The sequence below is a fragment of the Schistocerca nitens genome, chromosome 1, assembly GCF_023898315.1.
Source record: "Schistocerca nitens isolate TAMUIC-IGC-003100 chromosome 1, iqSchNite1.1, whole genome shotgun sequence".
Taxonomy (NCBI): Eukaryota; Metazoa; Arthropoda; class Insecta; order Orthoptera; family Acrididae; genus Schistocerca; species Schistocerca nitens.
Genome location: NC_064614.1, coordinates 86,272,443 through 86,299,879, shown reverse-complemented (window position 1 = coordinate 86,299,879; position 27,437 = coordinate 86,272,443). Strand labels below are relative to the sequence as shown.

The 27,437-nt window shown below is 37.8% G+C and overlaps 1 protein-coding gene across 1 annotated transcript in view; it reads right to left on the bottom strand.

Annotated features, from left to right (window-relative positions):
* LOC126239043 (protein sax-3-like) overlaps window positions 1-27,437 on the bottom strand; it is a 112,160-nt gene that overhangs the window by 6,264 nt on the left and 78,459 nt on the right. The window contains exons 11-14 of the mRNA XM_049947869.1: window positions 26,315-26,490; window positions 18,442-18,866; window positions 17,787-17,928; window positions 11,051-11,175 (exon numbers count right to left, since the gene is read on the bottom strand). Coding sequence (XP_049803826.1) covers window positions 11,051-11,175; window positions 17,787-17,928; window positions 18,442-18,866; window positions 26,315-26,490 — 868 coding nt within the window. The remainder of the gene's footprint in view (window positions 1-11,050; window positions 11,176-17,786; window positions 17,929-18,441; window positions 18,867-26,314; window positions 26,491-27,437) is intronic.

The window sequence follows — 27,437 nt, the reverse complement described above, 5'->3', positions numbered from 1 at the left end:
AAAATACATTAATGTAGGAGATTTTCAAGTAGCATTTTAGGACCAATAGTGTTAGTGATGAACATAAGTGAATTTCCGAATATAGTTCATAATGGGGTAAAATTCTTTCTGCTGATGTTAGTCATTGAGAAAATGTTGTTGTTGTTGTTTTTGTAGTCTTCAGTCCTGAGAGTGGTTTGATGCAGCTCTCCATGCTGCTCTATCCTGTGCAAGCTTCTTTATCTCTGAGTAACTGCTACAACCTACATCCTTCTGAATCTGTTTAGTGTATTCATCTCTTGGTCTCCCTCTACGATTTTTACCCTCCACGCTGCCCTCTAATGCTAAATGTGTGATCTCTTGATGCCTCAGAACATGTCCTACCAACTGATCCCTTCTTCTTGTCAAGTTGTGCCACACACTCCTCTTCTCCCCAATTCTATTCAATACCTCCTCATTAGTTCTGTGATCTACCCATCTAATCGTCAGCATTCTTCTGTAGCACCACATTTCGAAAGCTTCTATTCTCTTCTTGTCCAAACTATTTATCGTCCATGTTTCACTTCCATACATCGCTACACTGCATACAAATACTTTCCGAAATGACTTCCTGACACTTAAATCTATACTTGATGTTAACAAATTTCTGTTCTTCAGAAACGCTTTCCTTGCCATTGCCAGTCTACATTTTATATCCTCTGTACTTTGACCATCATCAGTTATATAAATAAATAAGAGAACTCATTGCAGAGAAAACAGGTGAAACTCTCAATGACGTTTGCAATCAGTCAATAAGCAATAAAGTGTCATTGAACATAAAGAAAACACATGCCATGAATTTAAGTTTGAAGAGGGAAAATGACACTGTTAAATTAAACAATGGAAACTCCAGGTAGGAATCCTCAGCATTTCGAACAGATCTACATAGTGAGCTCAGCTACTATTTTTGGTTATAATTCTTATGGTCCTTTTCTGCAGTTTGAAAACTGTGTTCACATTTTGTGCATTTGTTCCCCAGAAATAATGTCATAGTTAAAAACAGAGTGTACATATGAACAGCACATAGCAAACTGTTAAATTAAATGTATATGCCACCTCAATAGATTGTGTAACAAATGCAAAATTTCTAGGCATGAATTTTGATTCTCATCTGAGTGATGTGAACACGCAGAGATGTGGTACTTGCAAACAAAACATCATCAGCATATTATGTCCTTAGAGTCTCACCATCATTGTATAATAGCCAATGTCTTTTTGTTACAAAATAGTCATACGTGCACTCAATTTTTAACTATGGCATTATCTTTGGGAAACAAATGCACAAAATATGAACACAATTTTCAAACTGCAGAAAAGGGCCATTAGAACAATAACCAAAAATAATGGCCAAGCTCACTATAAAGATCTGTTCAAAACACTGGGGATTCTGATAGCACCATGTAAATACATTTACCAATCAGTTGATCACAAAAAATAACATTGATAATTACTGCACAAAGAACTCTGACCATGACCATGGAACAAAATCTAGAATGACCTTACATTTACCAAGAAAGAATAAACATAAAACTAAAAACAGCATTTTCTACCAAGAAATAAAACAGTACAACACATTATCAAAAGAGATTGAAGAAACTGTTAAAACAAATTTATTTAGAAAGGCAGTTAAAATGTACCTGTTAAACAATACAGTCCATATATTGAAGGATTAGATACCACAGAGTAGGGGTTTGGTAAAAAATGTGACACAAATAAATAATAATAATGATAACGAAACACTTAACATTCCACATAAAACTTCCACACTATATTTTTTTCTCCTTTTCTCCAACTTACTCCCAAAGCTATGCAATGCCCTCCATATCCTCTTTCTGAGCTCAACATCTCTCTTGTTGTATAGACATGACGACTCAGTTTTCCAGATTAGCAAATGGGAAGTTGCAGTGCACAAAATGGTCCTGACATCAGCTGATAGTGTGTGTATTCTTAAGAAACAATATATGTTTGTGTATAATCTGTGTAGTGTGTCCAGTGACTGGGAGTGAGAAATGAATGAACAATGTAGCATTAGCTGTTTTCATTGTTAAATAACTTATTTGCAAAACAGTATCATACACTAGAGGTAAACTGAATGAAGTAGCACTGTTTTAAACAGAATTGCCTTTTATTCAGGAGGGTGGAGGCTCCAGTTTTCCTCCAATTGTCCTGATTTAGGTCTGCATTATTTCAGGTAAATTACGGGATGATTCTTACTATAAGGCCACACCCAACTACGAAGCCTTTCCTTGTCGTACTAGATCTGTAACTCTGTAAATGTCCATATATGTGAAATACTTTAATTTTGTTGTTCTTAGATTGTAATACCAAGACATGACTAATATCTTTGTAAAAGAGATTGACAGAGGAATAAAACTGCTACTACTACTGCTACTACTACTACTAAATGCAGGTGATTTGGCAGTAGGTTTCTGCATCATTCACTGATGATAGATAGTGACAGATGTATCATGTACTCCATTTCATCCACTGTAAACATCCCCCACATTTTAATACCTCCGCCACCTGTGCAAGCAGTGCCTAGCTGGTCAGTGGCTCACACTGCCTCATGAGTTTTTCAGTATACTGTACTTTAATTCTGTCATCAACTAGTAACAACATGTAACATCACTAATAAGTGCAGTTCATTTATTCACACATCATGATGGTCTTTTTTTCAGATTTTGAGCATCTGTGGGGTGGTCTCCATTTTGTGCTGCATATCTGCTGCTACAACTCATAACAGTCAGTGGTGACCTCAGGCCTCATCATGTTGTTATCCCTCGCAGCTGACTCTGGAGGTGTCAGCCATACACACGTTGTGAGGTAGCATATGTGGAACCCAGTGTTTGCATGGTCACAAAGATACAATCTCCCATATGTTGGGCAGCCAAGTTCTTGTAACAATGAAATGCACTTACAAGGTACACCTTTTCCAATCTGTACTTCCAGTCAGTCTGACCGCCAGTGTAAGGTCTGGTGATATCCCAGTCATGGAGTACACTGAACTATTCCATTTGTTGTGGCAATACGAGCATTTTCTGTCCATGACAATTCAGCTGCTCATGGAGTGTGTTATTGGCATTTGCATATTTTATCCAGTAAAATTTATTTATTTTGCATAAGGGAAAAGGATCACAGATGCTAAATATGTGAATGAGAGGCAGGGAAGAAATTAATAGATTTTTCATAAAAACCATTCCTGCAGTTGGCTGTGGAAGGGCCACATTAAAATACATTTAATTATTTAGCAAATATAGTCTGTGGTGACCAGTGAAATGGCTGCGTACAAACTTCTTCAGTGTGAGTTGTGTATGTAGGTATCTGTGCTCCTCATAAGTGTTTTGATGCTTAATAAATTATTTGCTGTGCTCTATGACAGATTTGTTCATTCATAGTTGAGATAACTCAAAAATTACTTTCATTATCTCCAATATTGGTGACCCTGACTTGAACATCGATAGACTGATGTCAACTGAGTCAGATCCATCACTGTTGCATCTTACTTCAGAGCCATTTCCAACATTAATCAAGCAGGAACAGACACCAGTTTCTACACCAACGGCATCTACTTTGGCCACAGCTGAGCAAAGAAGTCATTATGCCAATCTGGACCTGCATATGCTTCATCTCCACCAAACATTGGTAATGCAAAACTGCCGCCATTTTAGTCAACAAACAGTTGTTGATTGGTTGGTTGATTTGATGGAGGGGACCAAACAGCAAGTCATTGGTCCCATCGGATTAGGAAAGGATGGGGAAGGAAACCAGCTGTGCCCTTTCAAAGGAATTATCCCAGCATTTTCCTGAAGTGATTTAGGGAAATCATGGGAAACCTTAATCAGGATGGCAGGTTTGAACTGTCATCCTCCCGAATGTGAGTCCAGTGTGCTAACCACTGCACCACCTCAATCGATCAACAAGCAGTGAATTGTGATTTATTCAAGTGGAAGAAATATTTTACAAACACGGAGTGCACCATGACTTTGACAAACATGAATTAGTGTAGACTCTGATCACATCAAAAATGTGGAGCATGTGCTACATGAACAATCATATGCCAACCTGCCACAGGCTCTAATTGAACATTATTCTCTAACACTATGTGAAAGTTTCAAAAACTTGTGCTCATCCCAAACCTGTGTGCATTTGAAGCCTTCAGAACTGCTGTGTAAATTACGTTCATTTGCATATAAAGACCTGTTAATTGAAACAGCTTTACACCTTATATGGCTCAATAAGCTTCCAGCAAAGTTACAATCTGTGTTAGGTGCTCAAACTAATCTGCCACTCACAAATTTAGCTGATAAGGTGGACACTATGGCTACTTATTTTGAAGACTGTTTTTGTTGTGGTCAGTTATCATGTGCATCTGAGAGACACCCTCGACTGTGCTTATCCTACAATGTAATGACCAGTGGCCCTATAACATGCACGACTACAACAGACAAAGCTAGCTCTGACGCATGCTGCACCACAACATGTATACAAGAAGAAAGTCATATCTGTGCTGAAATTCAATGTCAGTTCACAACCCCCAACAAATCTCTATATGCAAAAAGCCAAATTTCACCAGTAACACAAGTGACTCTTCCACTTGATGTTGGTTCCACGAAAAGTTTGGTGCTAATGCAAAAAAAGTTCTACACCCTGTGCATACCCAAATGTGAGTGATGAGCATTAGTGGGCATTCCTGCTTGTCATCCAAATGAAACATGCCCAACCACAACCAGTGCCCTACACTGCAGCTACATGACAACTGCAGCACTACAAGACTCCAACAGGCTGTTTAACAAGAACAGGAACACTGGTTACAAATTTCCAGCTGACTCTAGCATGGAAATTAATGTTTTGCCGTAGCATCTTCAGCCACACCCCCATACATTGACTGCAGCAAACAATATCCACATCAACATGTATAGTGAACACAAAATTACACTAAATTTCTGCCCTTCCTTCTGCCCATTGTGGGAGTTCATTATTGCTAAGGTTAGTGGTCCGATCATTGGAACTGATTTCCTATTTTTTCAAGGTGATGCTGGACTTAGTCAGTAGGTGTTTAGTGAGAGTGCACACTGATAATCTCCCACCTCTCACATTGCTGACACCACTTCATGATGAGTGTGCTGAGCTCACTTTAGTTCGCATGAAGATCTCCACACCATACTGCACTAAATGCGGATTGCACACATGTGCGGAACATGAGAAGCAACCTGTTCCTTCCTGTACTGTATTGATGACGGGCAATTAACTCTAAGCCACCTGCAGTGAAACTATTGGTGCTCAATTATTGCATGAATTTCCCACTCTGACAGACCCCACCACAACATGTAAAAAACGTTTACACACCACACAGCATCACTTCAAAACAACTCCTGGAGAGCCTATCTTCTCCCATGCATGTCACCTACCTCCAGATAAATTCAAAGCAGCACAACTGTTAATGAACAAAATGTTAACAGAGGGCATTTTGACTGGGTCAGACAGTGACTGGCTGTCACCACTCCAGATGACAAAAAAGAAAGATGGTGCTTGGAGGCTATGTGGCTACTACCACATTCTAATAACTCATACCTTACTGGACTATTACCCAGTCCCCAATACTGCAGACTTCAGCTGCACACTTTGTGATGCATGTCATTGATTCTGTTAAGGCATTGTCCTAAATTACTATGGCCAAAGAGGATATAAAAAATGGCTCAAATGGCTCAAGCACCATGGGACTTAACATCTGAGGTCATCAGCCCCCTAGACTTAAACCTTACTAACCTAAGGACAGCACACGCATCCATGCCCGAGGCAGGATTCGAACCTGCGACCATAGCAGCAGCGCGGTTTCGGACTGAAGCGCCTAGAACCGCTCAGCCACTATCAAAAAATGGCCATCATAACACTGTTTGGACTATACCAGTACAGCTTTATGCCCTATAGATTATGTAACACCACAAAAACATGCAGTGATTTATACATGGTATTTTGCATGATACCTCATTTGTCTTCTGCTATGTTGATGACATTTTGATCTTCTCCAAATCCCTGAAAGATTATTTTCATCATCTTTGTCAGCTCTTTCAGTGTCTTGAGGATTGTGGTATTGTCATCAATCCTGAGAAGTGTTTTCACCAAACCTTAAGTTTCCTTTTTGGGCTACGAAGTTTCCCATCCTGGCTTAGCTCCACTGCAGGAAAAGGTTTCTGTCATTCAAGATATGCCACACCACACAACATACAATGAACTCTGACGATTCATTGGAATGATAAATTATCATCAATGTTATCTACAGAATGTAACAGTGACACAACAGCCTCTTGATTGACTCATCTTGGGCAAAAATATCTCCAGCAACAGGAAGGTCCCATGAAATGCAGAAGCAGCCACAGCATTCAAAAATCCAAAAACAGCACTATCTGAGGCTACAATGCTCGCACATCCAAAGCCTGAGGCACCAATTGGGCTATTTATTGAAACTATTCAGGTAGAGATGGTGCAGCCTTACAACAACAAGTACATGGTTCATGGCAACCTGGAGCATTCTTCTCCAGGCATCTGAAAGAAGCACAAACAAAATTGGGTGACATCAAATGAGAACTGCTGGCCATGTACCTTGCCATCAAACATTTCCAGCCTATACTAGAAGATAAAACTTTGCAGTGTTTACTGATTAAATGCCTCTCACATCCATTCTCAAGTGGCTAATGGAACATGCCTCACCACGTCAAGCCAGACATGCAGACTTCGGGGCTCAATTTACAACCATCATTCACCATATCAAAGGCAAAGATGACAGTGTTGCTGATTGCCTCTCATGATTGGTGGCAAGTGTTACTATGGTGTGCTGGACAAAGATTGCAGATAGCCAGTGCACAGACACCTTCATTCAACAGTATGTCCACCGTGCAAACTCTGCTTCAGTTTGCCTGGTGTGTGTACTGGTTGATGGTTCCTCATATGAGATATGGTGTGAGAGTGGTGGAAACTGATTACATTTGCTCATCCCACAAAAACTCAACACAATGCACAACATGTCACATCCCAGTATTGAGGCAATGGTCAAATTGGTGATGAGCAAGGTCATCTGGTCTGGGGTCAAAAAGAACAGTCGTACATTGACCCGTTTCTGTCTTGCATGTCAGGCGAAAGAAAATCTCATGGATGTGCATGCCACTACTCAGGACTTCCCTCTACCAATGGCATGCTTTGTCCACATCCATTTCAATCTGGTTGGCCCACTACCATGCACTGACGGACAACTGTAGCTCCTAACAATTGTTGTTTGTTACACCAGGTGGCCTGAGGCTACACCTCTCACTATCATCACTGTTAAATCTGTTGCCACTTTTCTCACCATGGCATTCCTCTCACCATCACAACTGACTGCAGCCATCAGTTTGATCCATCACTATTCAACTACCTACTCAATTTGTGTCGTATCCATCACCTTCATACCATGAGCTATCACCTTGGTAGCAATGGCGTGGTAGAATGCATGTACCAGTCACTCAAATCTATCATCATGTGCCACAAAGAGTCATGGACTGATATGCTGCTCTGGGTGCTGTTTGGCCCCTAGACAGCACTAAAATAGGATTTGTTCTGCTCTCCAGCACAGCCAGTCTTCAGTAAACAACTGCGGGTACCGGGTGACCTCATCATGCCTTCACTAGCACAGACACCTGGGGACCAGCTGAACTTCCTTAAAAAATTGGAACAATGCATCAGTTGTCTACACCCGTGCAACCAACAATGCTATGGTAATGTGATCAGTTAATCTTCAAAGAATTACTCACATCACCACATGTATGGCTGCATGATGATCAGCCACCTCTCACTTCCCCATACCCTGGTCCATACAGAGTGCTCTCGAGGGGCCTAACACTCATTATCCACAAGGGAAGAGCCACTGAGACAGTATCAATAGAAAGTCTCAAACCTGCCTTCATTATTCCTCCCCAAAATGAACTACTGTGCAACCAAACTGTGCCACTAACCTCTGTTGCAACGCCCCTTATCGGGGGACGCAGACACCCCTGTCCCACCACCTGCTACACCACTATTCACTTGCACTGGCAGACAAATAAAATGCAAATTCCCAGAGATTCCTGGTGCACCAGGCTATCATGTACACAGTAAAGGAGGGGGCGAGTGGCTTAACTCTCTGAAACTCCAACACACTGCCTCCTGGTGTGCCAACTTATGCCCAGGTGTTCACTATAGCTCCTGCTGTTTCCACCTCTGTGGAGAAACGGCCCGGCCACAGGCATGGGTAGGTCACCTCCCCCAAATTCCCTGGGGAGGATTTAAGTCAGATGAGCCACAATATGCCATCAATTCAAGCTGTGTAGTCTCTAAAGCTTTTCAAGTGAGGGGAGCTCCTTTGGTGACCACAATATTGACTAATCAATTAACTCCGGTGAAATGACTGAGTATGAACTTTTTCGAGATGTATTGATGGCTTCTTCAACGTGTGTTCAGTTTCTATGTATCTGTGCTCCTCACAAGTGTTTTGATGCTTAATAAATTATTTGCTACGCTCAATGACAGAGTTGTTCGTTCATAGTTGAGATAACTCAGGAATTCCTTTCATTATCTCTGACAAGTCTTTTATTCACATTAAACTGAATGTAAAAGGTTTATTATTATTATTATTATTATTATTATTATTATTATTTGTGGGGTGGAAGTACAATGTCTGCCAGAAGAAGATATTCAGATTACTAAGGAGTTATTTGTCATACTGTCTTTACAGCTGGAACTATTGCCTTACAATGTGTCAAGTTACAGCTTATTATTTATTTTGAACTAGATCTTTATACAAGCCATGTAAATAATAATGTCTGGGAGCACCTTTTGCTACTACTTTAGTCTTGCTAGAAAGCTTTTAACTAGATTCTGTTATACTAAAGGTGAAATTTGGTTGCATTCTTTCTGAGACAGTTCAAATTCAATCTTTCATCATGCCACTCCAGCAGATCCAATCGTTTTTCTTTGAACTGTGATACAATAACATTTACATTGTGAATGGAGTTAGTAATGAATATTATATGCTGCTACTCTGCATAACAAACTACAGTTTATGATAATAACAGCTGTAATTTTAACAATAATGACTATGTTAAAGTAACTGATGTAGCATGACAACAAGAAGTATAAGCCAGCACGCTGGCAGTTAGAAAATGCTTGATGATGTGGGTAAACATTCTGACTTCCTATGCATTGATGACACTGCCATACACTGCCATCATCAGTAAAAGTAAGGAAGAATTGTACAGGGCCTGTTGAATGACATGAACAATCTTATGAGCACTGAACATGGCTTGATAGTAAACCAAAGGGAGACAAATGTACAGTAATGAGGAAGAACAGAAATGAGAGTAACAATGAATTTAAAATCAAAATTGGGGACAATGTAGCAGTTCAAGTTAAGGAATTCTGCTATATTGGAAGCAAAATAACACATGGGAGATGAAGCGATGATAATATAAGAGGCAGAATAACACAATAAAAGAGGGCATTCTTTACTAAAAGAAGTCTGCTAGTAACCCTAACATAGGCTGTAAACTGAAGCAGAAATTTCTTATAATGTACGTATGAACACAGAATTGTAAGGAAGAGAATCATGGATTGTGGAAAAATCAGAAAGAAAGAAAACCAAAGTTCTTTAATTTTTATGTCCTTCCCCTGAACCGTGGACCTTACCAAGTTGGAGTGGCTTGTGGTTCTCAATGATACAGGTAGATTTACCGTAGGTGCAGCCACAATGGAGGGGCATCTGTGGTGAGGCCAGACTAATCCATGTTTCATGAAGAGGGGCACAGCAGCCATTTCAGTAGTTCCAGGAGCATGGATGATTGACTAATCTGATCTCATAACGTTTGCCAACATGATATTGGTGTGTGTGTGTGTGTGTGTGTGTGTGTGTGTGTGTGTGTGTGTTTGCAAACAGCTGAAAGAACAGGAATTCTACAGCTGTTATTTTTTCGCGAAGTGCATGCAGATAGACTGTATGTCTTAATGATGATAGGATCCTCTTGGGTAAAATATTTCAATGGTAAAATATTCCCCCATTTGGATATCTGGGTAGGGACTACTCAGGAGGATGTGTCTTCAGAAAAAAAAAACGAGATTGGCATTTTATGGATCAGAATTTGGAATGCTAGATCCCTATTGAAAGAATTTGTGGTGAGATAATGGAGAGTATTCAGACAGTTAAAGGAGACAAAAAATTAATTATGATGGGTAACTGGAATTTGATAGTAGGAAAAGAAAGAAAAGGAAAAAATAGTAGGAGAACATGGACTGTGAAAAGGGAATGGAAGAGGAAGCTGTCTGGTAATTAATTACAAATAAAGATTTGTTTGGATTTTTCTTGAAAGTTTTGTGTTATGCTGCCCCCCCCCCCCCACACACACACACTGAATTTATTTTCAAGTTTTAGTCCCAGAATTTTACCAAGTCAACCTTTTCTACCTGCCTATCATCATCTTTTAGAGATATGCTGAGTCAAAACCTCTTCAAGCTCTGAACTTCATGAGTCTTTGCAGAGTTTTGTGACAAATAACTGGCCAGGAAGTCTATCAACAGCACAAAAGATTTTGCCTTCTCCAAATAAGTAATGGCAAGCAATTCTGCCTCATAATTCCAGTTTCCTCAAATATTTTTCCTTTCTGATACTATTAAATATTTACATTTATTTTTCTTTCATGGCATATTTGAGATACTTGTGGACAGCTTTCTGTGTGTGTGTGTGTGTGTGTGTGTGTGTGTGTGTGTGTGTGTGTGTGTGTGTGTTTGTTTCAAATATATTTTGCAATAAGTATTATTGCACTTTAATTGTAAATAACAAATAAAAATGCTATCAGCAATTTTATCCAATCACAGGTGACCTCTGATGATGCAGAAAAAGTATGTATCCATGCTTCCAAAATGTGGTAAGCATGAAACAGAATGTGGCAGCACACTCAAGAACTGTGATGGTATTATCTCATAAAAATTTGGCTATTAATGAAATTAACTACTTTCAATGACCCATGCTTACCTGTGATCTCCGATGTATCCTTCGAAGTGTACTTGTTGGCGTAGGTGATGGAGTGGGACCATTACTTGGACCCATTTCTGACATTGCCTTTCTTCCTGTAATGTTGTTGTGTGTGCTTGGCAGTCCTGCATCAATAAAAGAGCACTAATTTGAAAAAAGATGAAAATTCCAAAGAGCAAGTACATGACCTGAAGTTCTTTCCAGTGCAAGAACAGGTACCACATTTTTTAATAAGCGTGAAATAATAGAATTTTTAAAATAATGATTGAGAGGACAGACCTCTACCCACTTTAAATATGAAATTATGATTGGTGGACAGGTACATAAAAAAGAAATGTGAATTTTACAGTTTCCTTTCTGCTCAGAAGAACAAATGTTTAGTTACTCAACATTAATTGCTTCTTTTTTGCTCTTCATTGGTCACCACATCAATATGAGTTACTGTTTTTACTTGATTATAAGCACTTCTCTCTCATGAGTTAATGTTTTACTTGATTATAAGACTGTTTTTACTTGATTATAAGCACCTCTCTCTCTCTCTCTCTCTCTCTCTCTCTCTCTCTCTCTCTCTCTCTTGTCCCCTCCCCCTGCAAATTCATCATTCAAAAAATTATTCAGGGTCGTTTTATATTTCCAGATTAAACTATTGCTTAGAGGTCAATATTTTTACATTCTTTAATTGATTAATATAGGGGTCACCTTCCATTTACAGATGAAACTTTGGCTATTGACATCACTTGCAAATCTATTTTGAAGATGTCAGGCTCAAGATTTCACAATACACCAAAGCATTTGATACAATATCAGCTTTGCCCAATCAATCGCATAACATTTGACTTGTGAGGCACTAGTGCAAGGGATAAGTGAAAAACTATGAACAAGCCACTACAATAGTCATTTGCTCTGTTTAAAATTTGAAAATTTGGGAAACACAGGAGGAAGTAACTTTAAATTCTATCATATTACAAACTCTTGTTGTATTTGAACAGGTTTGGAATAAATGTTGTCATAATGTATGGATACCATGTATAAAAATTTATGCTACTTTTTAAATAAAGGTAACATTCAAATGTAATAATGTCATCCTTCAAAAAAGACTTGATTCTGGGCCCAAGTCAATATTTTATTTGGTTATGAGAGACTATAATGCTTTACCAGATGGGCTGCAAATGACAAATTTGGTTGCTGTTTCCTAGAGTACCGGGTAAAAGCTTTACCAGCTTTTAATCAGCTTTAGAAAAAGATGGTGACATTCAGATGAAACATGAAAGAGAATTAATTCAGAGTTAAATGTCTAAAAAATGATCTAAAAAATGAAATAAACCATATTTACTGGCTATAATTGGTATCAGGAGATTAAATTACAGCAGCAAGACCCATTGTGGAGATAATACCAACAGACGTCACTAGATCGTGGAACAAGTGAAAGTACTAGAATAGGACTGAATTGTGATTGCAATCTTTTATTTATGTATTAATTGCTTTTTTTACATACAACCTGCACTATAGAAGATATTGCAGTCCGTGTTTCACATGTATTCGAGCACAGCACCTTGGAACGGTTGGAGGGGGAACAGTGACACCGGCTTGGCTGAAAACTAAGATTAATGTAGGGAATGGAGTATTGAGTGGACAGCATATTTTGTCATGCTGCCAGCAATGGGAATATACAGAGCATACTTTGAATTTTTATGAACATTTAAACTGCAGTTTGTAGTTGGAATCAAATTGACTTTAAAACTTGGCTAATAATCAGTTCTGCAGGAGATGGTAAAAGTCTAGATAGGTGCCAGTAGTGTACTTAGACATTACTTGCAGCGATGTTGTTGATGCTCACTGTGAGGTATGCTGAGAATAAAAAAGGGTGTGTCAGCTGCCAGTTCAATGCGACCAATGAGAGACTGGTGGGCAGATGATATGTTTGACAGCAAGACAGATTGCAACATTCTCCCATCAGTATAGAAGCAAAATCCGCTGTGTATTTGGAAAAAACACCTGTTTTCTCAGTCGCACCACAACAACCACTTTAGAAATTAGAACATATTTGGAAGAAAAAACCAAATATTTGTGACAATGGAGATATAAAGTTCACAGCTGTGCTGTTAGAATGATGACGACAATGATGATTATAGTGATAATGATTAAAAATAGTGATACCACAGGTGACAGTTGTAGTAAGCCTAAACAAAAATTGTTGTGAAGATAAAAATTGATGCATACAATCAGTAAATAGCATAAGCTCTGGGTAGTTATAATGCTAACTTCTTAGGCAGATAATTTATGCCAATACAACTGTTTGTAATTATGATTAGTCAGAACACATGTAAAACAAATTTTTCTCAAGAAGCCTTTTAAAAGGAGAGGGTAATCTTACATTCAGGATCATCTTGTACTTGAGTAAATATGGTATGTTAGGTCCTCTCGGTTATTGTTTGCATTCAGTCAGAATTTTTACTACAAATTTCATATATGTTATCAGACACCGTATTTCATAATACAGAGTGAACTAGGTATTATAAACGTGACACTAAATCTCATTTCCTGCTATATAATTTGTGTAAGTTTTATTATGACAGCTTTTTCAAAATATACCTGCCCATATGCTACTTTTTCTCTCCATCTTAACATCTTCTAACTCTGTGCACTGTTTGAGAACAGCTTATCTTATAAGAATGCACATACAACTATCATTTTGTTTCCTGGCACTGTACTTCATTTCTAAGGACCTCAGTGTTGATGGCTGTTAAACTCTATTATGTAGTTTCTTTGTTACTTCATCTTACTGCTTTTCTTTCTCATTTTCTCAACTCCATTGCATCTCTGGAAGGCTCAAAGTACAACCAATGTTTGTTCTCTCTTGTATGCCTTAACATTCTGTCATAAATCACAATTCTTTTAAACTGAAATGCTTTTATGTAATTTTTGTTGCTGTGGGAAGGTTGTGGCAAATGAATCTATTTCTTTCTAAGTTTTTCTGTCTGCATATCCATGGTTTAGCACTAACATTGGAAATGTAGATTTAGTTTTCTTCTGTCTCTTCTCTCAGTTATTGAATGAATAATTTCTCACTGCAAAAGTTTGCAGACATTGTTACTGTTATTTCAGTTGTATTGTCATTAGCTAATATGTCTCTAAGGGAACTGTAGACAAAGAGAAAAAGTTTTGGTCATTTCCACCAAGCAACTGCATTCAGGAGGAGGGATTTCAAAATCCCAGACAGACTGAATTTTTATGGTTGCACTAAATCAATTATGGCAAGCTCTGGAGTGGTTCCTTTCAAAATTAACTGTCCAATCCTAGAGCAATCTGAGCCTGTGATCTGTTTTTAATTATCTTGACAACAGGAGGAGTAAACTCTAGCATTCCTTTTTCTGGGACAAAATAAGCAGACATCAACCATGTTAGGTTGTTGTTGTTGTTGTTGTTGTTGTTGTTGTGGTCTTCAGTCCTGAGACTGGTTTGATGCAGCTCTCCATGCTACTCTATCCTATGCAAGCTGCTTCATCTCCCAGTACTTACTGCAACCTACATCGATTGGAGTCTGCTTAGTGTATCCATCTCTTGGTCTCCCTCTATGATTTTTACCCTCCACACTGCCCTCCAATGCTAAATTTGTGATCCCTTGTATGTTAGGTTATTTCTAACAAAAGCTTGCATAAATATGTGGTCTATAATTTCATGATGTACACCCCTTGAAAATCATTTTTTTCACAAGTACCAGAACAATATAGTCAGCTGGTACTTCATATAATTGAAGGTAATGTCTGTGTATATTTGCACTCTATAGCTCTGTAATAAGATTGTCCAAAAGCTTGCAATATCCTCAGTTTTGTTTATGTGCCTATCAACAATTCAGCATCTCTAATATTCAGTGAGTTGTTACCTCTACTGCTTCCATTATTTATTTTTGTGTATCATATTTTCTGTTATAGGATCGGCAAAGTATTTATTTAGTGTATCAGGAAGAATTGGAATGCTGCAATCTTTCTTTTGACAATTTGTTTCAATTTTGATAACTTCCCTTGCTGCTTTACATTTATTTGAAGAGTCAAGAATATATCCATCATTGGCCTTGCATTTTGCTGTTTTGATTGCAGTTCTGTAGTGCTTTTTTATAATCTTGAATTTATCTCTATCTGCTTTATTGTGTTGTGATCTATCGTAATACAGGAACATCGAGATCTTTAAGTTATTTAATTGTGGTGTATACCAGTGTTTTAAACTTCCTGGCTTAGAATGCATGTTATGCTTATAATCTTTCTTATAACATCTAGGGCATACCTTCTTCAGAGATATCAGTTACCACTTCTAAATTTTTGGCTGACTCAGTAACATCCATATCATGAGTAAGTATTTCATTCCAGTATATTAATGTTAATCTATATTTTAGAGTGTTTAGCTTCTGTTCATTAATAGGTCTGATTATTATTTCCTGGCACCTATCTTTTTCATGATCTAGGGGAAATCTTAGCCACAATCCTTCATTGTCAGAAATACCTAATTTGATTGTACTGAGTTGACATTCGCTTGTGTGAAAATTACAGATAATGTTATCCAAACATGCATCCAGTCTAGTGGGCTTGTCATTTATACAGCAAAAATTTAGTGACCTTAGTATGTTGAGTAATTGCTTACAGTTCTACTCCTAATCCTAATGTCTATGTAAATGTCACCAAATATTAAAACTCTGCAAATTTTATTCTTAAGAAACATGACTATAAGTTTCTGAAGACTTTCTAGAAACAAATCATCATTGTGATTGAGAGGGTGATACACAGACATTGCTGTAGTTTCCAATTTTGGCAATAGTACTGCTGCAACTCCAAAGTTAGATTCTACACAATGTACATGTACATCTATAATTTCATAGTGTTGTTTTAGAGTTTTATTAATATAAATATACACACCACAATGTTTCATATTTGTCCTGCTGTAGCCTGTAACCAATTCATAGCCAATTGATACACTTAACACTAGTTCTCTACATGATAACCAGTGTTCATTTATCATGAACATGCTACAGATTAACTTTTTCAACCAATATTGGTGTTCCAGAAGTTTATTTTTTAGGGACTGTACATTTACATGAAAGAACATTAGGCTTCTTTCATTGCAAGCTGTTAATAAGTCTACTCCAGAATTATCCAGTGCACTTACTATACTTGTTAGTTCTAGTTATTCTACATTATTTTCTTTTAACACAGACAGATACCTATTTGTAGATGTCACCCTATTTTTTATTGTAGTTTTTGTTTCCGAAACACTGCTGTAGTATTTCTCTTCTCTAAAAAAGCATCATGACTGTAATGTAGGGTGATTGGTTCTTTCTTCTTGCAAATCAGGGTACAGAGACTTTTTATTTCGTTCACTAATCTTAATTTACCTTTCATGTTCATGTGAAATCCATGGTGTGAGTGTTCATCCCCGTTCAGTTTGCTGACATCTAACAAGTGTACATAGCTGAATTTTTTACATAATGTCTGTAACACTGTATTGTGAGCCTCTATTGCCCCATTTACACAAGACAACTCTGGAAGATTGTACTGTACCGGTAGGTTAGTTATCAAAACATTGGAGTGGTGCAATTGTGGCAATAACTTCCTGTAATTTTGCAATGTGGATTTGCTTTCATTTTTGTATACGTCGTTGGTGCCCCAATGGATCACAATACAGTCATCTTTGTTTAATTTCTTTATTTCAATGGTTAAGTTTTTTCTTTGTTTCAATGATTAAGTTTTCTACAACAGACTTAAATAGAGCACCAGGTTTGAAATCGCAAACACAGAATAATCAAAGTTTATCCTTTTCCATGGGTATCAGCATAAATTGTGAGGTTTTATGTTTTTCTCAACATTTTCACATTTCAGTTTGGAACTTTATTGGATGCCTCATTATGTACTATTTTGTCTGTTCTGGCAGATTTTTCACCACCTAAATCTTGGAGTGAAGAATTGGGTAACACTGGTTAAGGAGCAAGATTTACTTGTTCTGCTAGCTTGTGCATTTTCTTTGGCAAACTGCATTTCTGCTGCGATGAGTGAACACCTTTGGCTATACTGTCTTGAGAATAACTGATGAATAAATTTCTTGCTCGTCTGCTGTTATCCTTCTTGCTGTCTGAAAGTGACCCAGCTCTCTCTGCAGGCAATCTGTGGCACTTATTAGCTGTTTCTCCACTGCTACTAATCAGAGATGGCAAAAATTTAGGTTTGCACTCACTAAATTTCCAGTCCAGAGCCAGTTTTTTTGTCATCCCTCCCCAAAGGATCTACTTTGCCGCATTGAAAAAGAAACTTTTTATTGCATTGGTTAAAAGTAACACCTGTTTTCACTGTTTTGATACACTTCGTACACAGTCCATTTTCTACAGTACATTAGTCTTCCATTGATCTATGATCACAATCAGTGTTTCCACTTCTGCTTAGCTGTGTAGTATATAATTTGTCTTATATGTGTGTGCACTTCTTATATTCTTGCTTTTAATATTTTATTGTGTAATTAATAAAAATATTACATTACACTATAAATTCTGAAGTGAAATAGTCTATTAGCAAGCACATAAAAAAATTGAGGCAAATTTTGAGGCTAATGCAGAAAATAAAAAATTAAATTTTATTTTCAAATATTTCATTATCATCTCTTTTTGGTGCATCCACATTTCATTTGAACATTAAGTATAAAACTTTTTATTTTCACTACAGAAAGAAGTAAAGTTGATTTAACATTAATTTTTCACCTGTTTGAAGTGCATATCCATTTGCACACTGTGCACTAAAAAAATATGAATCAGAATATACATTTCTTCCAAAGAAGCCATTGGAATTCTGAGGGTAGGCCGTTTCATCCGTATCTACTGGGTGACAAGTTGGATGCCAGCCCTGAAATTACATAGAAAAAAAATTTGAAGCATAGAAAGGAAACATACTATGTTAAAAGTGTATAAAGATGTGTATAATTTGTTAGTATTCATTACTGTGTTAAAAAATTAGTGTCTTAGGCTTAAGCACTAGACTTCAGTCAGCTAAAGGTGATTAGTTGCTATTACTCAACATTGTTTACAGTTTCTCTTGTAGTCTTGCTGGGCTTTTTCAAAGGACGACCTAGAACTATTGACAAATGTCATTATGTCTGTACCCAGTGAAAGTACTGCCAGAAAGCAAAACATAGCATCTCTAGCCAACTGATCAAACAAAACCAGCTAGCTGGCCATGAGCTTGGAATAATTTTTTCACTTTTAAATGTGTCTATTGGTCGTTCTGACATTTTCAACTCCAGAATGTACATGCTAGCAGGCCATTCTGTCTTATGGATCTTTTAACAAATTTTAGTTCAGATTACATCTTTCTTTCGAAATGTCATGACAACTGATATGGGAAACAAAGAAGGCTTACCACATTTCCAATATTGTGCCGTGAGCTGCCAACCAAGGTGGTTGTTGCATAAGGAGCTGGACTTTCATCACCACTTCTGTAACCTTGGAAAGTGCTTAATGTGGTATGTGCAGCATCTACCTCAGCATAAGCTGGCATGTGCTCATTTTCAGCTTGTGTGTCTCCTGCTTCATAAGACGGTGTTGACCGAATCCCAGTTTCTGCATATGCTGGAGTGGGTTCAAGCATTCTATTATCTATACATTCTTTCATTGTTGGTGTTACAGAGCCACCAGTAGTTACGGTGCGTGTTTCTGATGATCTCCAACAGCTAGGGGTTGGGCGATTTTCTATCCAGAGCGAAGAGTCATGGGAACTGGGTGTCAAACCAACTGCTGCTTTTAGATTTAAAGGAGCAGGAAGCACACTGGTATTTGGCCGTGAATCTGAAACATATTGAAACAAGACAAATTATGTAATACACTTCAATCCAAAACAAAATTAAGATAGTGGAAACGACCTGCCAACTTAGATGAAAACTCAGTTTGTACATTAATATAATATTGCAAGCTAAGATTATTTTCTAATAATTATATTACTCACTGATTAAACAGCAGATGCTATGTGTGGATGACTTTATAATACAAAAGCAACACGTAATAAAGTTCTTATTTACAGGAAGATGAAGCACAAATATTTACCACCTGCCTCAAGCAAAAGGACTGGCACAGGTGCTATAGATACATTAAATAGTTGACAACAAATAATAGCTCAGACTTTTGTGGCTATGAATTTCTTTCTCAAGTATGAGATGTAGCAGGAAAAATAAGAATTCATTGGAAGTAGGATTTAGAGATGACTTTTAAACCCACGTCAATAGATACATTTGCTAAGCATTAGGCGAGCATCAAAATTAACAATGATAAAAATAAATTCTGTGTCAGGAGAAAGAGAGAAAACAAATTTTTGTTTGAATTTCCAGCAGAGCTTCTAATTGATCTACAGTCTACTCTGGTACAAATATATTTATGTTTATTACTTTCATTCTATAGTTGGGACATTTGGTTCCAAAAATCTGCTGAGAAGTTTGTGTTGAGTATTTTAGTTTTGGTACTTGTCAGTCTAGCTGCAGTGTTTGCTTTTTGTCATTGCAAGCTTTTTGTTCTGAAGCATTTTATGTTTTTGGACTGAAATATACCATCTACAAATAATAGACTGTACAATGAAAATGATCAAAACAGCACTGCAAAAAATAATAGGCACTAATTTCATTTGTGGGACTTAGAAAAAAAGTAAAATTTGCAATGACATGATGAAAAGCAGAAGAAGTAAACTCAGGGTGTGGTTACAAGATGATCAGCTACATTTTTATTTTCGTTTTTATTCCAAAATTATTCCAACCTTCAGATATTTCCTATTCCTTATTTTTCTTGCGTCTTATTTTCATTATACCTTCAATACAGAATGATTTTTTCCACCACATACAAAGTCTAGGGATTGATCGATGAGACGATACAGAACAAACAAGGTCTAATGAACTTATGTCCAGAAATGTACAGTTTTCATGCAGGAGACCATTTATTGAATCATACATTGTCACAGAAAGTGTGATCTAATACATGCTGTAGCATGCAGCCACAGTTACAGTATGTGCTGAAAATGGTTTCCATGTGCCTCAATGCATGTGTGTATGTGCCATAGCATGTTCTGTCTCATATGTTCACATCGGCCAGGCTGAATCCATTCAGTCTCAAAGACAGCATGAGTATGCTCCTCCAGTGTCTCCACATCTGGAATGGACTCTGCATACATGATAATTTTGCGATGGCCCCATTACCATAAATTTCATGTGTTAGGATCCGGTGAACAAGCAGGCCATGCAACTGGACCCCCTCGTGTGATCCATCAATCAGTAAGACGCAATTGAGATGTGTCCAGATTTTAATGGCAAAGTGGGCTGGATCACCATCTTGTAGCAGCTACATAACTCATTGAATCGTCAACGGCACTTCTTCCAGCAGGGGAGGCAAAGTCAACTACAAGAAATGCCAATAATTCCATCCTGTTAGTTGACGTGGAAGGAAGATATGCCCCAAAATACGGTCACCAATTATCCTGGCCCACACATTCCAACTGCACTGATGCTGATGATTCGCGGTCACCACACCATAGGAGTTCTGCTAACTATCCCAAAGATGACTGTTATGAAAGTTGAAGATACCACTCCACATAAAGGTGACCTCATTTGTGAATAGGGTGAATGATACAAATTCCAGAATCATGGTTACTTGGCAAAGAAACCAGTGACAAAACTGCTACTGATATGGAAAGTCTGTCTCTAGTAAGCCCTTCACATGCTGTAAGTGATAAGGGAAGTAACAAATGTCATGGAGAATGTTCTACATGGTTGTCTGGCTTAGCCTGTACTGGCAGGCCAACTACTTGGTACTGACACAGCAGTCACCTTCCACAGTATTAATCACAGTTTCCTGCAAGTCTGTTGTCCGAACATTTCGGGTACATCCTTCATGATTTCCTGCATCCTGAAATGACCATTTCTCATACAAATGGTGAAACACATTTGCAAACCTTGAATGTTTTGGTGGTTGTTGTTGGTGGGGATAGGTCTCCCGCTGCCTGTCGCCATTTGTCTTTCTGTAGGTAAACACCACCATCTCGGGAATCTCTCGATTTGAATAAGGAGCCATTGTGTATAATGCTGTATCCCATTCACTGCAAGGAAAGTCAGCAAGAGAAGTGAATCGGACACAACATTACCAATTACTATGGCAGGAGAGGGTGCTAGGGCATGACATATGAGGAACAGTACCACCCTCTATAAGGAAATCATACATACTGTAACTGGGGCTGCTTGGACTGGGCATGTTAGACCGCAGTCTCTGTAACAAAGAATGATTGAATAAATGTTCTCTAGCATGGAAACCATGCACTTCTGGGCATAAGTTCATTATACCTTTCTTGTTCCATATCCCCTCATTGATTGATCCCTAGAGTTTGTATATAGTGGAAAAATCACTCTGTATTTGTAGGAGAGCAGGTAATCTAATGGTCAACAAGCACTCAAGATTTATTGCTAAGCTAGAAAAAAATAAAGATGTTGTATGGAAAGTAAGTTGTAATGAAATGTAAAAATATCAAGATTTGTCTCCATTTATGAGACATTTATCATAGCGTGGGACCAGCTTTTGTTTATCCTAATTGTAAAAATGTGCCATCTGTGATGAAAGACAGTTGATGACTCTGTGGGGACATCCGCTGTGATACACATCACTGATATACTATATCTGGAATATCTGTGACTTTATCAAAGACTGCAGTGTGTTCTGAGATATGTTTGGTTTAAGATATGTCTCTGTCTATCATGATTTTATAAAGTATATTTAGCTATAACACCTCACATATGTTACTGGTACACTCACTGTTATCAACGTAGTGACAGTGTATTTCATTTTTATGACCAACATGTCTGTTCTCTGTAACAGCTGTATCAAATATGTCTACATCAGTTTATTTCATTTTTATGACCAACATGGAAACTTGTCATCATTATGAAATGTTTGTTCTCCGTAACAGCTGTATCAAATACTTCTACTAATTCTTCCATTTATCATAGTGGTCTTTGCATTGGTATCACATCTACATCTATCTACATCCATGTCTATGTGATTAATCTGCTATTCACAATTAAGTGTCTGGCAGAGGATTCAATGAACCACCTTCAAGCGGTCTCTACCATTCCACTCTCAAACAGCGAGTGGGAAAAACGAGCACTTAAATTTTTCTGTGCGAGCCCTGATTTCTTTTATTTTATCATGATGATCATTTCTCCCTGTGTGGGTGGGTGCCAACAGAATGTTTTTGCAATCGGAGGAGAAAACTGTTAATTGAAATTTCATGAGAAGATCCTGTCGCAATGAAAAACACCTTTGTTTTAATGATTGCCACTCCATTTCACCTATCATGTCTGTGACGCTGTCTCCCCTATTTCACGATAATACAAAACGAGTCGTTCTTCTTCCATCAATCTCACCTGATGCGGATCCCACATCACACAGCAATACTCCAGAATAGGGCGGACAAGTGTGGTGTAAGCAGTCTCTTTAGTAGATCTGTTGCACCTTCTTAGTGTTCTGCCAATGAATCACAGTCTTTGATTTGCTCTACCCACAACATTATCTATGTGATCATTCCAATGTGGGTTACTTTTAATTGTAATCCCTAAGTATTTAGTTGAATTTACAGCCTTCAGATTTGTGTGACTTATCACATAATCAAAATTTTGCAGATTTCTTTTAGTACTCATGTGAATAACTTCACACTTTTCTTTATTCAGGGTCAACTGCCAATTTTCGCATCACACAGATATCTTATCTAAATTATTTTGCATTTCATTTTGGTCATCTGATGACTTTGCAAGATGGTAAATGACAGCATCATCTACAAATAATCTAAGAGGGCTCCTCAGATTGTCTCCTATGTTGTTAACATAGATCAGGAACAATAGAGGGCCTAAAGCTTCCATGAGGAATGCCGGCTATTACTTCTGTTTTACTTGATGACTTTCCATCTATTACTATGAACTGTGACCTTTCTGACAGGAAATCATGAATTAAGTAGCACAATTGAGGCAATATTCCATAGGTACGCAGTTTGAGTAGAGGAACAGTGTTGAAAACCTGGAAATCTAAAAATATGGAATCAGTTTGACATCCCCTGTTGATAGCACTCATTACTTTGTGAGTATAAAGAGCTAGTGGTGTTTCACAAGAATGATGTTTCCTGGATCCGTGCTGACTATGTGTCAATAAATCGTTTTCTTCGAGGTAATACATAATTTTGAATACAGTATACATTCCAAAACCCTACTGCAAATCAATGCTAGTGATATGGGCATGTAATTCAGCAGATTACTCCTATTTCCCTTTTTGGGTATTGGTGTGACTTGAGCAATTTTCCAGTATTTAGATATGGAACTTTCTGTGAGCGAGAGGTTGTATATAATTACTAAATGTGAAGTTACTGCATCAGCGTACTTAAGGAACCTGACTGTTATACAATCTGGACCAGAGGCCTTGCCTTTATTAAGTGATTTAATCTGCTTTATTACATTGAGGATATCTAATTCTATGTTTCTCATCTTGTCAGTTGTTCATGATTGGAATTCAGACATATTTACTTTATCTTCTTTGGTGAAGGAGTTTTGGAAAACTGTGCTTAGTAAATCTGCTTTAGTGGCACTGTCACAGTGACTTCACCGTTGTTATGGCGCAGTGAAGGTATTGATTGTGTCTTGCCACTGGTGTGCTTTATGCATGGCCAGAATCTCTTTGGGTTTTCTGCCAGATTCTGAGACAGAGTTTTGTTGTGGAAATTATTAAAAGCATCTCACATTGAAGTGCGCGCTATATTTCAAACTTCTGCAGAACTTTGCCAATCTTGGAGACTTTGCATTCTTTTAAATTTGGCATGCTTTTTTTGTTGCTTCTGCAACAGCAATCTGACCCATTTTGTGTACCGTGGGGGGTTAGTACCATCACTTATTAATTTATGTGGTATATATCTCTCAATTGCCATCGATACTATCTCTTTGAAATCATTCCACATCTTTTCTACGCTTACATGATCAGATCAGAAGGAGTGGAGTCTGTCTCTTAAAAAGGCATTGCGAGCATTTTTATCAGCTCTTTTTAGATAGGTGTACTTTGCGTTTCTTTTTGATGGTTGTGGGTGTTAACGATATTCAGTGTAGCAGCAACTGCCTTGTGCTCACTAATCCCTGTATTAATCTTGATACTCCCTATCTGTTCAGGATTATTTGTTGCTAGGAGGTCAAGTATGCTTTCGCAATCATTTATGCTTTGAGTGGGTTCATGAACTAATTGTTCAAAATAATTTCCCGAGAAAGCATTCAGTACAATTTTGGATGATGTTTTATGCCTGCTGCCAGCTTTAAATGTATAATTTTTCCAGCATTTCGATGGTAGATTGAAGTTGCCTCTGACTATAAATCTGAGTGGAGTACCTATTTGAAATGAGACTTAAGTTTTCTTTGAACTGTTGAGCTACTATATCTTCTGAGTCAGGGGGCCGGTAAAATGATCCAACTAATAGTTTAGTCCGATTGTCAAGTATAACCTCTACCCATACTATTTTGCAGGAACTATCTAATTCAATTTTACTACAGGGTAAAGTACTTCTGACAGCAACAAATTCTCCACCACCAACTGCATTTAATCGATCCTTTCTGAACACTTTTACGTCATTTGAAAAAATTTTGGATGAACTTATTCCTGGCTTAAGCCAGCTTTCCATACCTATAACTATTTGAGCTTCAGTGCTTTCTATTAGGGCTTGGAGCTCTGGTTCTTTCCGAACACAGCTACGACAATTTACAAGTACAATAACAATCATTTCTACAACTACCTTACTGTGTTTTACCTGCCCCCTTTTAGACGGACACCCTTTCTGTGTTTTCCTGAGACCCTCTAACCTAAAAAAACTGCCCAGTCTCTTCCACACAGCCCCCACCACCCATGTAGCTGCTTCCTGTGTGTAATGGACTCCTGACCTATTAAGCGGAACCTGGAAACCCACAACCCGATGGCGCAAGTGACAGAATCTGCAGGCTACACGCTCACAGAACTGCCTGAGCCTCTGATTCAGACCCTGTTAATTGTGAACATTTTCATTTACTGAGTTACGCATACACTCTCACTCATCTGATTCACCCATTGCCTCACACATAAAAAGAATCAAAGATCTGATGGTGAGTGTATGCTGTCGTCATCTTGTGCACTTTAAAATGTCAAAAGATCTGCCTTCTACATTTCAGGAGTTTTCATATTGCCTCTGCATTTCTGAGCATCCAAAGATGACAATGGCCATATGTGTGTAAGTTGCATTTATGTGAATGCATGCTAGTTTCCTACATCTGATGAAGGTCTTACTCAAGTAGCTGAATACATCTAATAATATTTTTCATTGTACCAATCTGTGACTCAATGCCTCCTTTATGTGGTGAGTAGCAAACTACCATTTCCATATTGTACATATACCTAATATGAGTATATTTTGTTGTAGAAATAAGGGGCAATGGTTGTAAATAAAAACTGCCAAGAGTTCAACTGAATGTCATATTCAGATAATCATCAGATTGTTCCAACTGTTGAATTATTGTAAAAAAAGGAAGAATACGGGTTAATAAAAAATGCTGAAAAAAACACTACATGGACATCTGCATATTGAAAACTACAAAAATTGACATTTTATTATGAAAAGGAAAGTTGCTACTCACCTTACAGCGGAGACGCAGATAGGTGCAACAAAAAGACTGTCACAATATAAACTTTCGGCCAACAAGGTCTTTGTTGAAAAATTTAAAAAAAAAAAAAAAAAAACCACACACACACACACACACACACACACACACACACACACACACACACAAAATGCAACACGCTCATACATGAACTGCAGTGACTTGCATTTGTGTGTGTGTGTGTGTGTGTGTGTGTGTGTGTGTGTGTGTGTTTTGTCTATTGTCTATTTTTGACAATTGGCTGAAAGTTTATATTGTGACAGTCTTTTTGCTGTGTCTATCTGCGACTCAGCATCTCCGCTATATGGTGGGTAGCAACTTTCCTTTTCTTAATATTGTTATATTCCATTCTGGATTTTCCACTGTTTGAAAATTACATTTTCATTCAGTGCCTAATAGAAGGTGTATAGTAAAGGCATAGCTTGTTCAAACAATAATTAAGCTGTTTGATATCCATTACAGTTAACTGTCTGTTACTTTAGCAATGATATTTAAGCACCTGCAGAGATTATACACATAAAGTTATGAAATATTTCATTCACAAATGGGTGTTACCATGCAAAGTGGATTTCTTTGCCATGAGTTGTCTGCGTCTCACAAGGAACATGGAAGCAAAAAGCAATGCCATTACTGCAACCATGCTTCCCAGCAAAGCAATGAACCAGGTCTCTGTGAGGAAGTCATTTCCACTAATTCCAGGGCTTAGGCTTGGATCATTTCCTACAGGTTGCCTGAAAAATAAAATGATGGTACGTGAATCACAAATGTACACAAAAAAAAAAAAAAAAAAAAAAAAAAAAAAGGCTCTGAGCACTATGCGACTTAGCTTCTGAGGTCATCAGTCGACTAGAACTTACAATTAATAAAACCTAACTAACCTAAGGACATCACACACATCCATGCCCGAGGCAGGATTCGAACCTGTGACCGTAGCAGTCGCTCGGCTCCAGACTGTAGCGCCTAGAACCGCACGGCAACTCCGGCCGGCAATGGACACAAAAGACTTACAATGAGATACAAATAACTGTGTACAGAAATATGGGAATTAGTGCTAGTGTCTTGAGATTTCTATAATTTAGCTAGGGAAAATGTTTGTGAGTCAGACATATAAATGAAAAGTCACAACAAAAAAAGAAATATTACATTCAATGTTAAATTATTACAGCTATAAAAGGAGAAACTAAGAGGATATTTTTTTCCTCACTGAGCTTGCACTATATTGATGAATGAAAATAATCAATCTTCTTCATCTACACCCTCTTCGATTTCTGTAATATTGCTGTCAAGTTTATCTCTCTCATTATAAACCGTGTATATACTCCTTCCACCTTTTAGCTTGCGTAGGACTGGTTTCCCATCTGAGCTGTTGATATTCATATAGCTGCTTCTCTCTTCTTCAAAGGCCTCTTTAATTTTGCTGGCCATGGATGATGGGAGGAAAAACTATGCAGGAACCTTCATTATTCAGTCATGATTCAGTCCACAACACCATCACTGATCTCTGTTAACTGCGTGCAACAGGTAGATCAGTCACTCAACAAAACTTTATGCTTACAATATGGGGAAATAACAGAAGACAAAACCAAAAAAATTAACAGTAAATATGCATACTATGGAATGAACAAGTGACAAGGAAGCAACGCAGAAGACAGTATCACCACAGTATATGAAAATAACA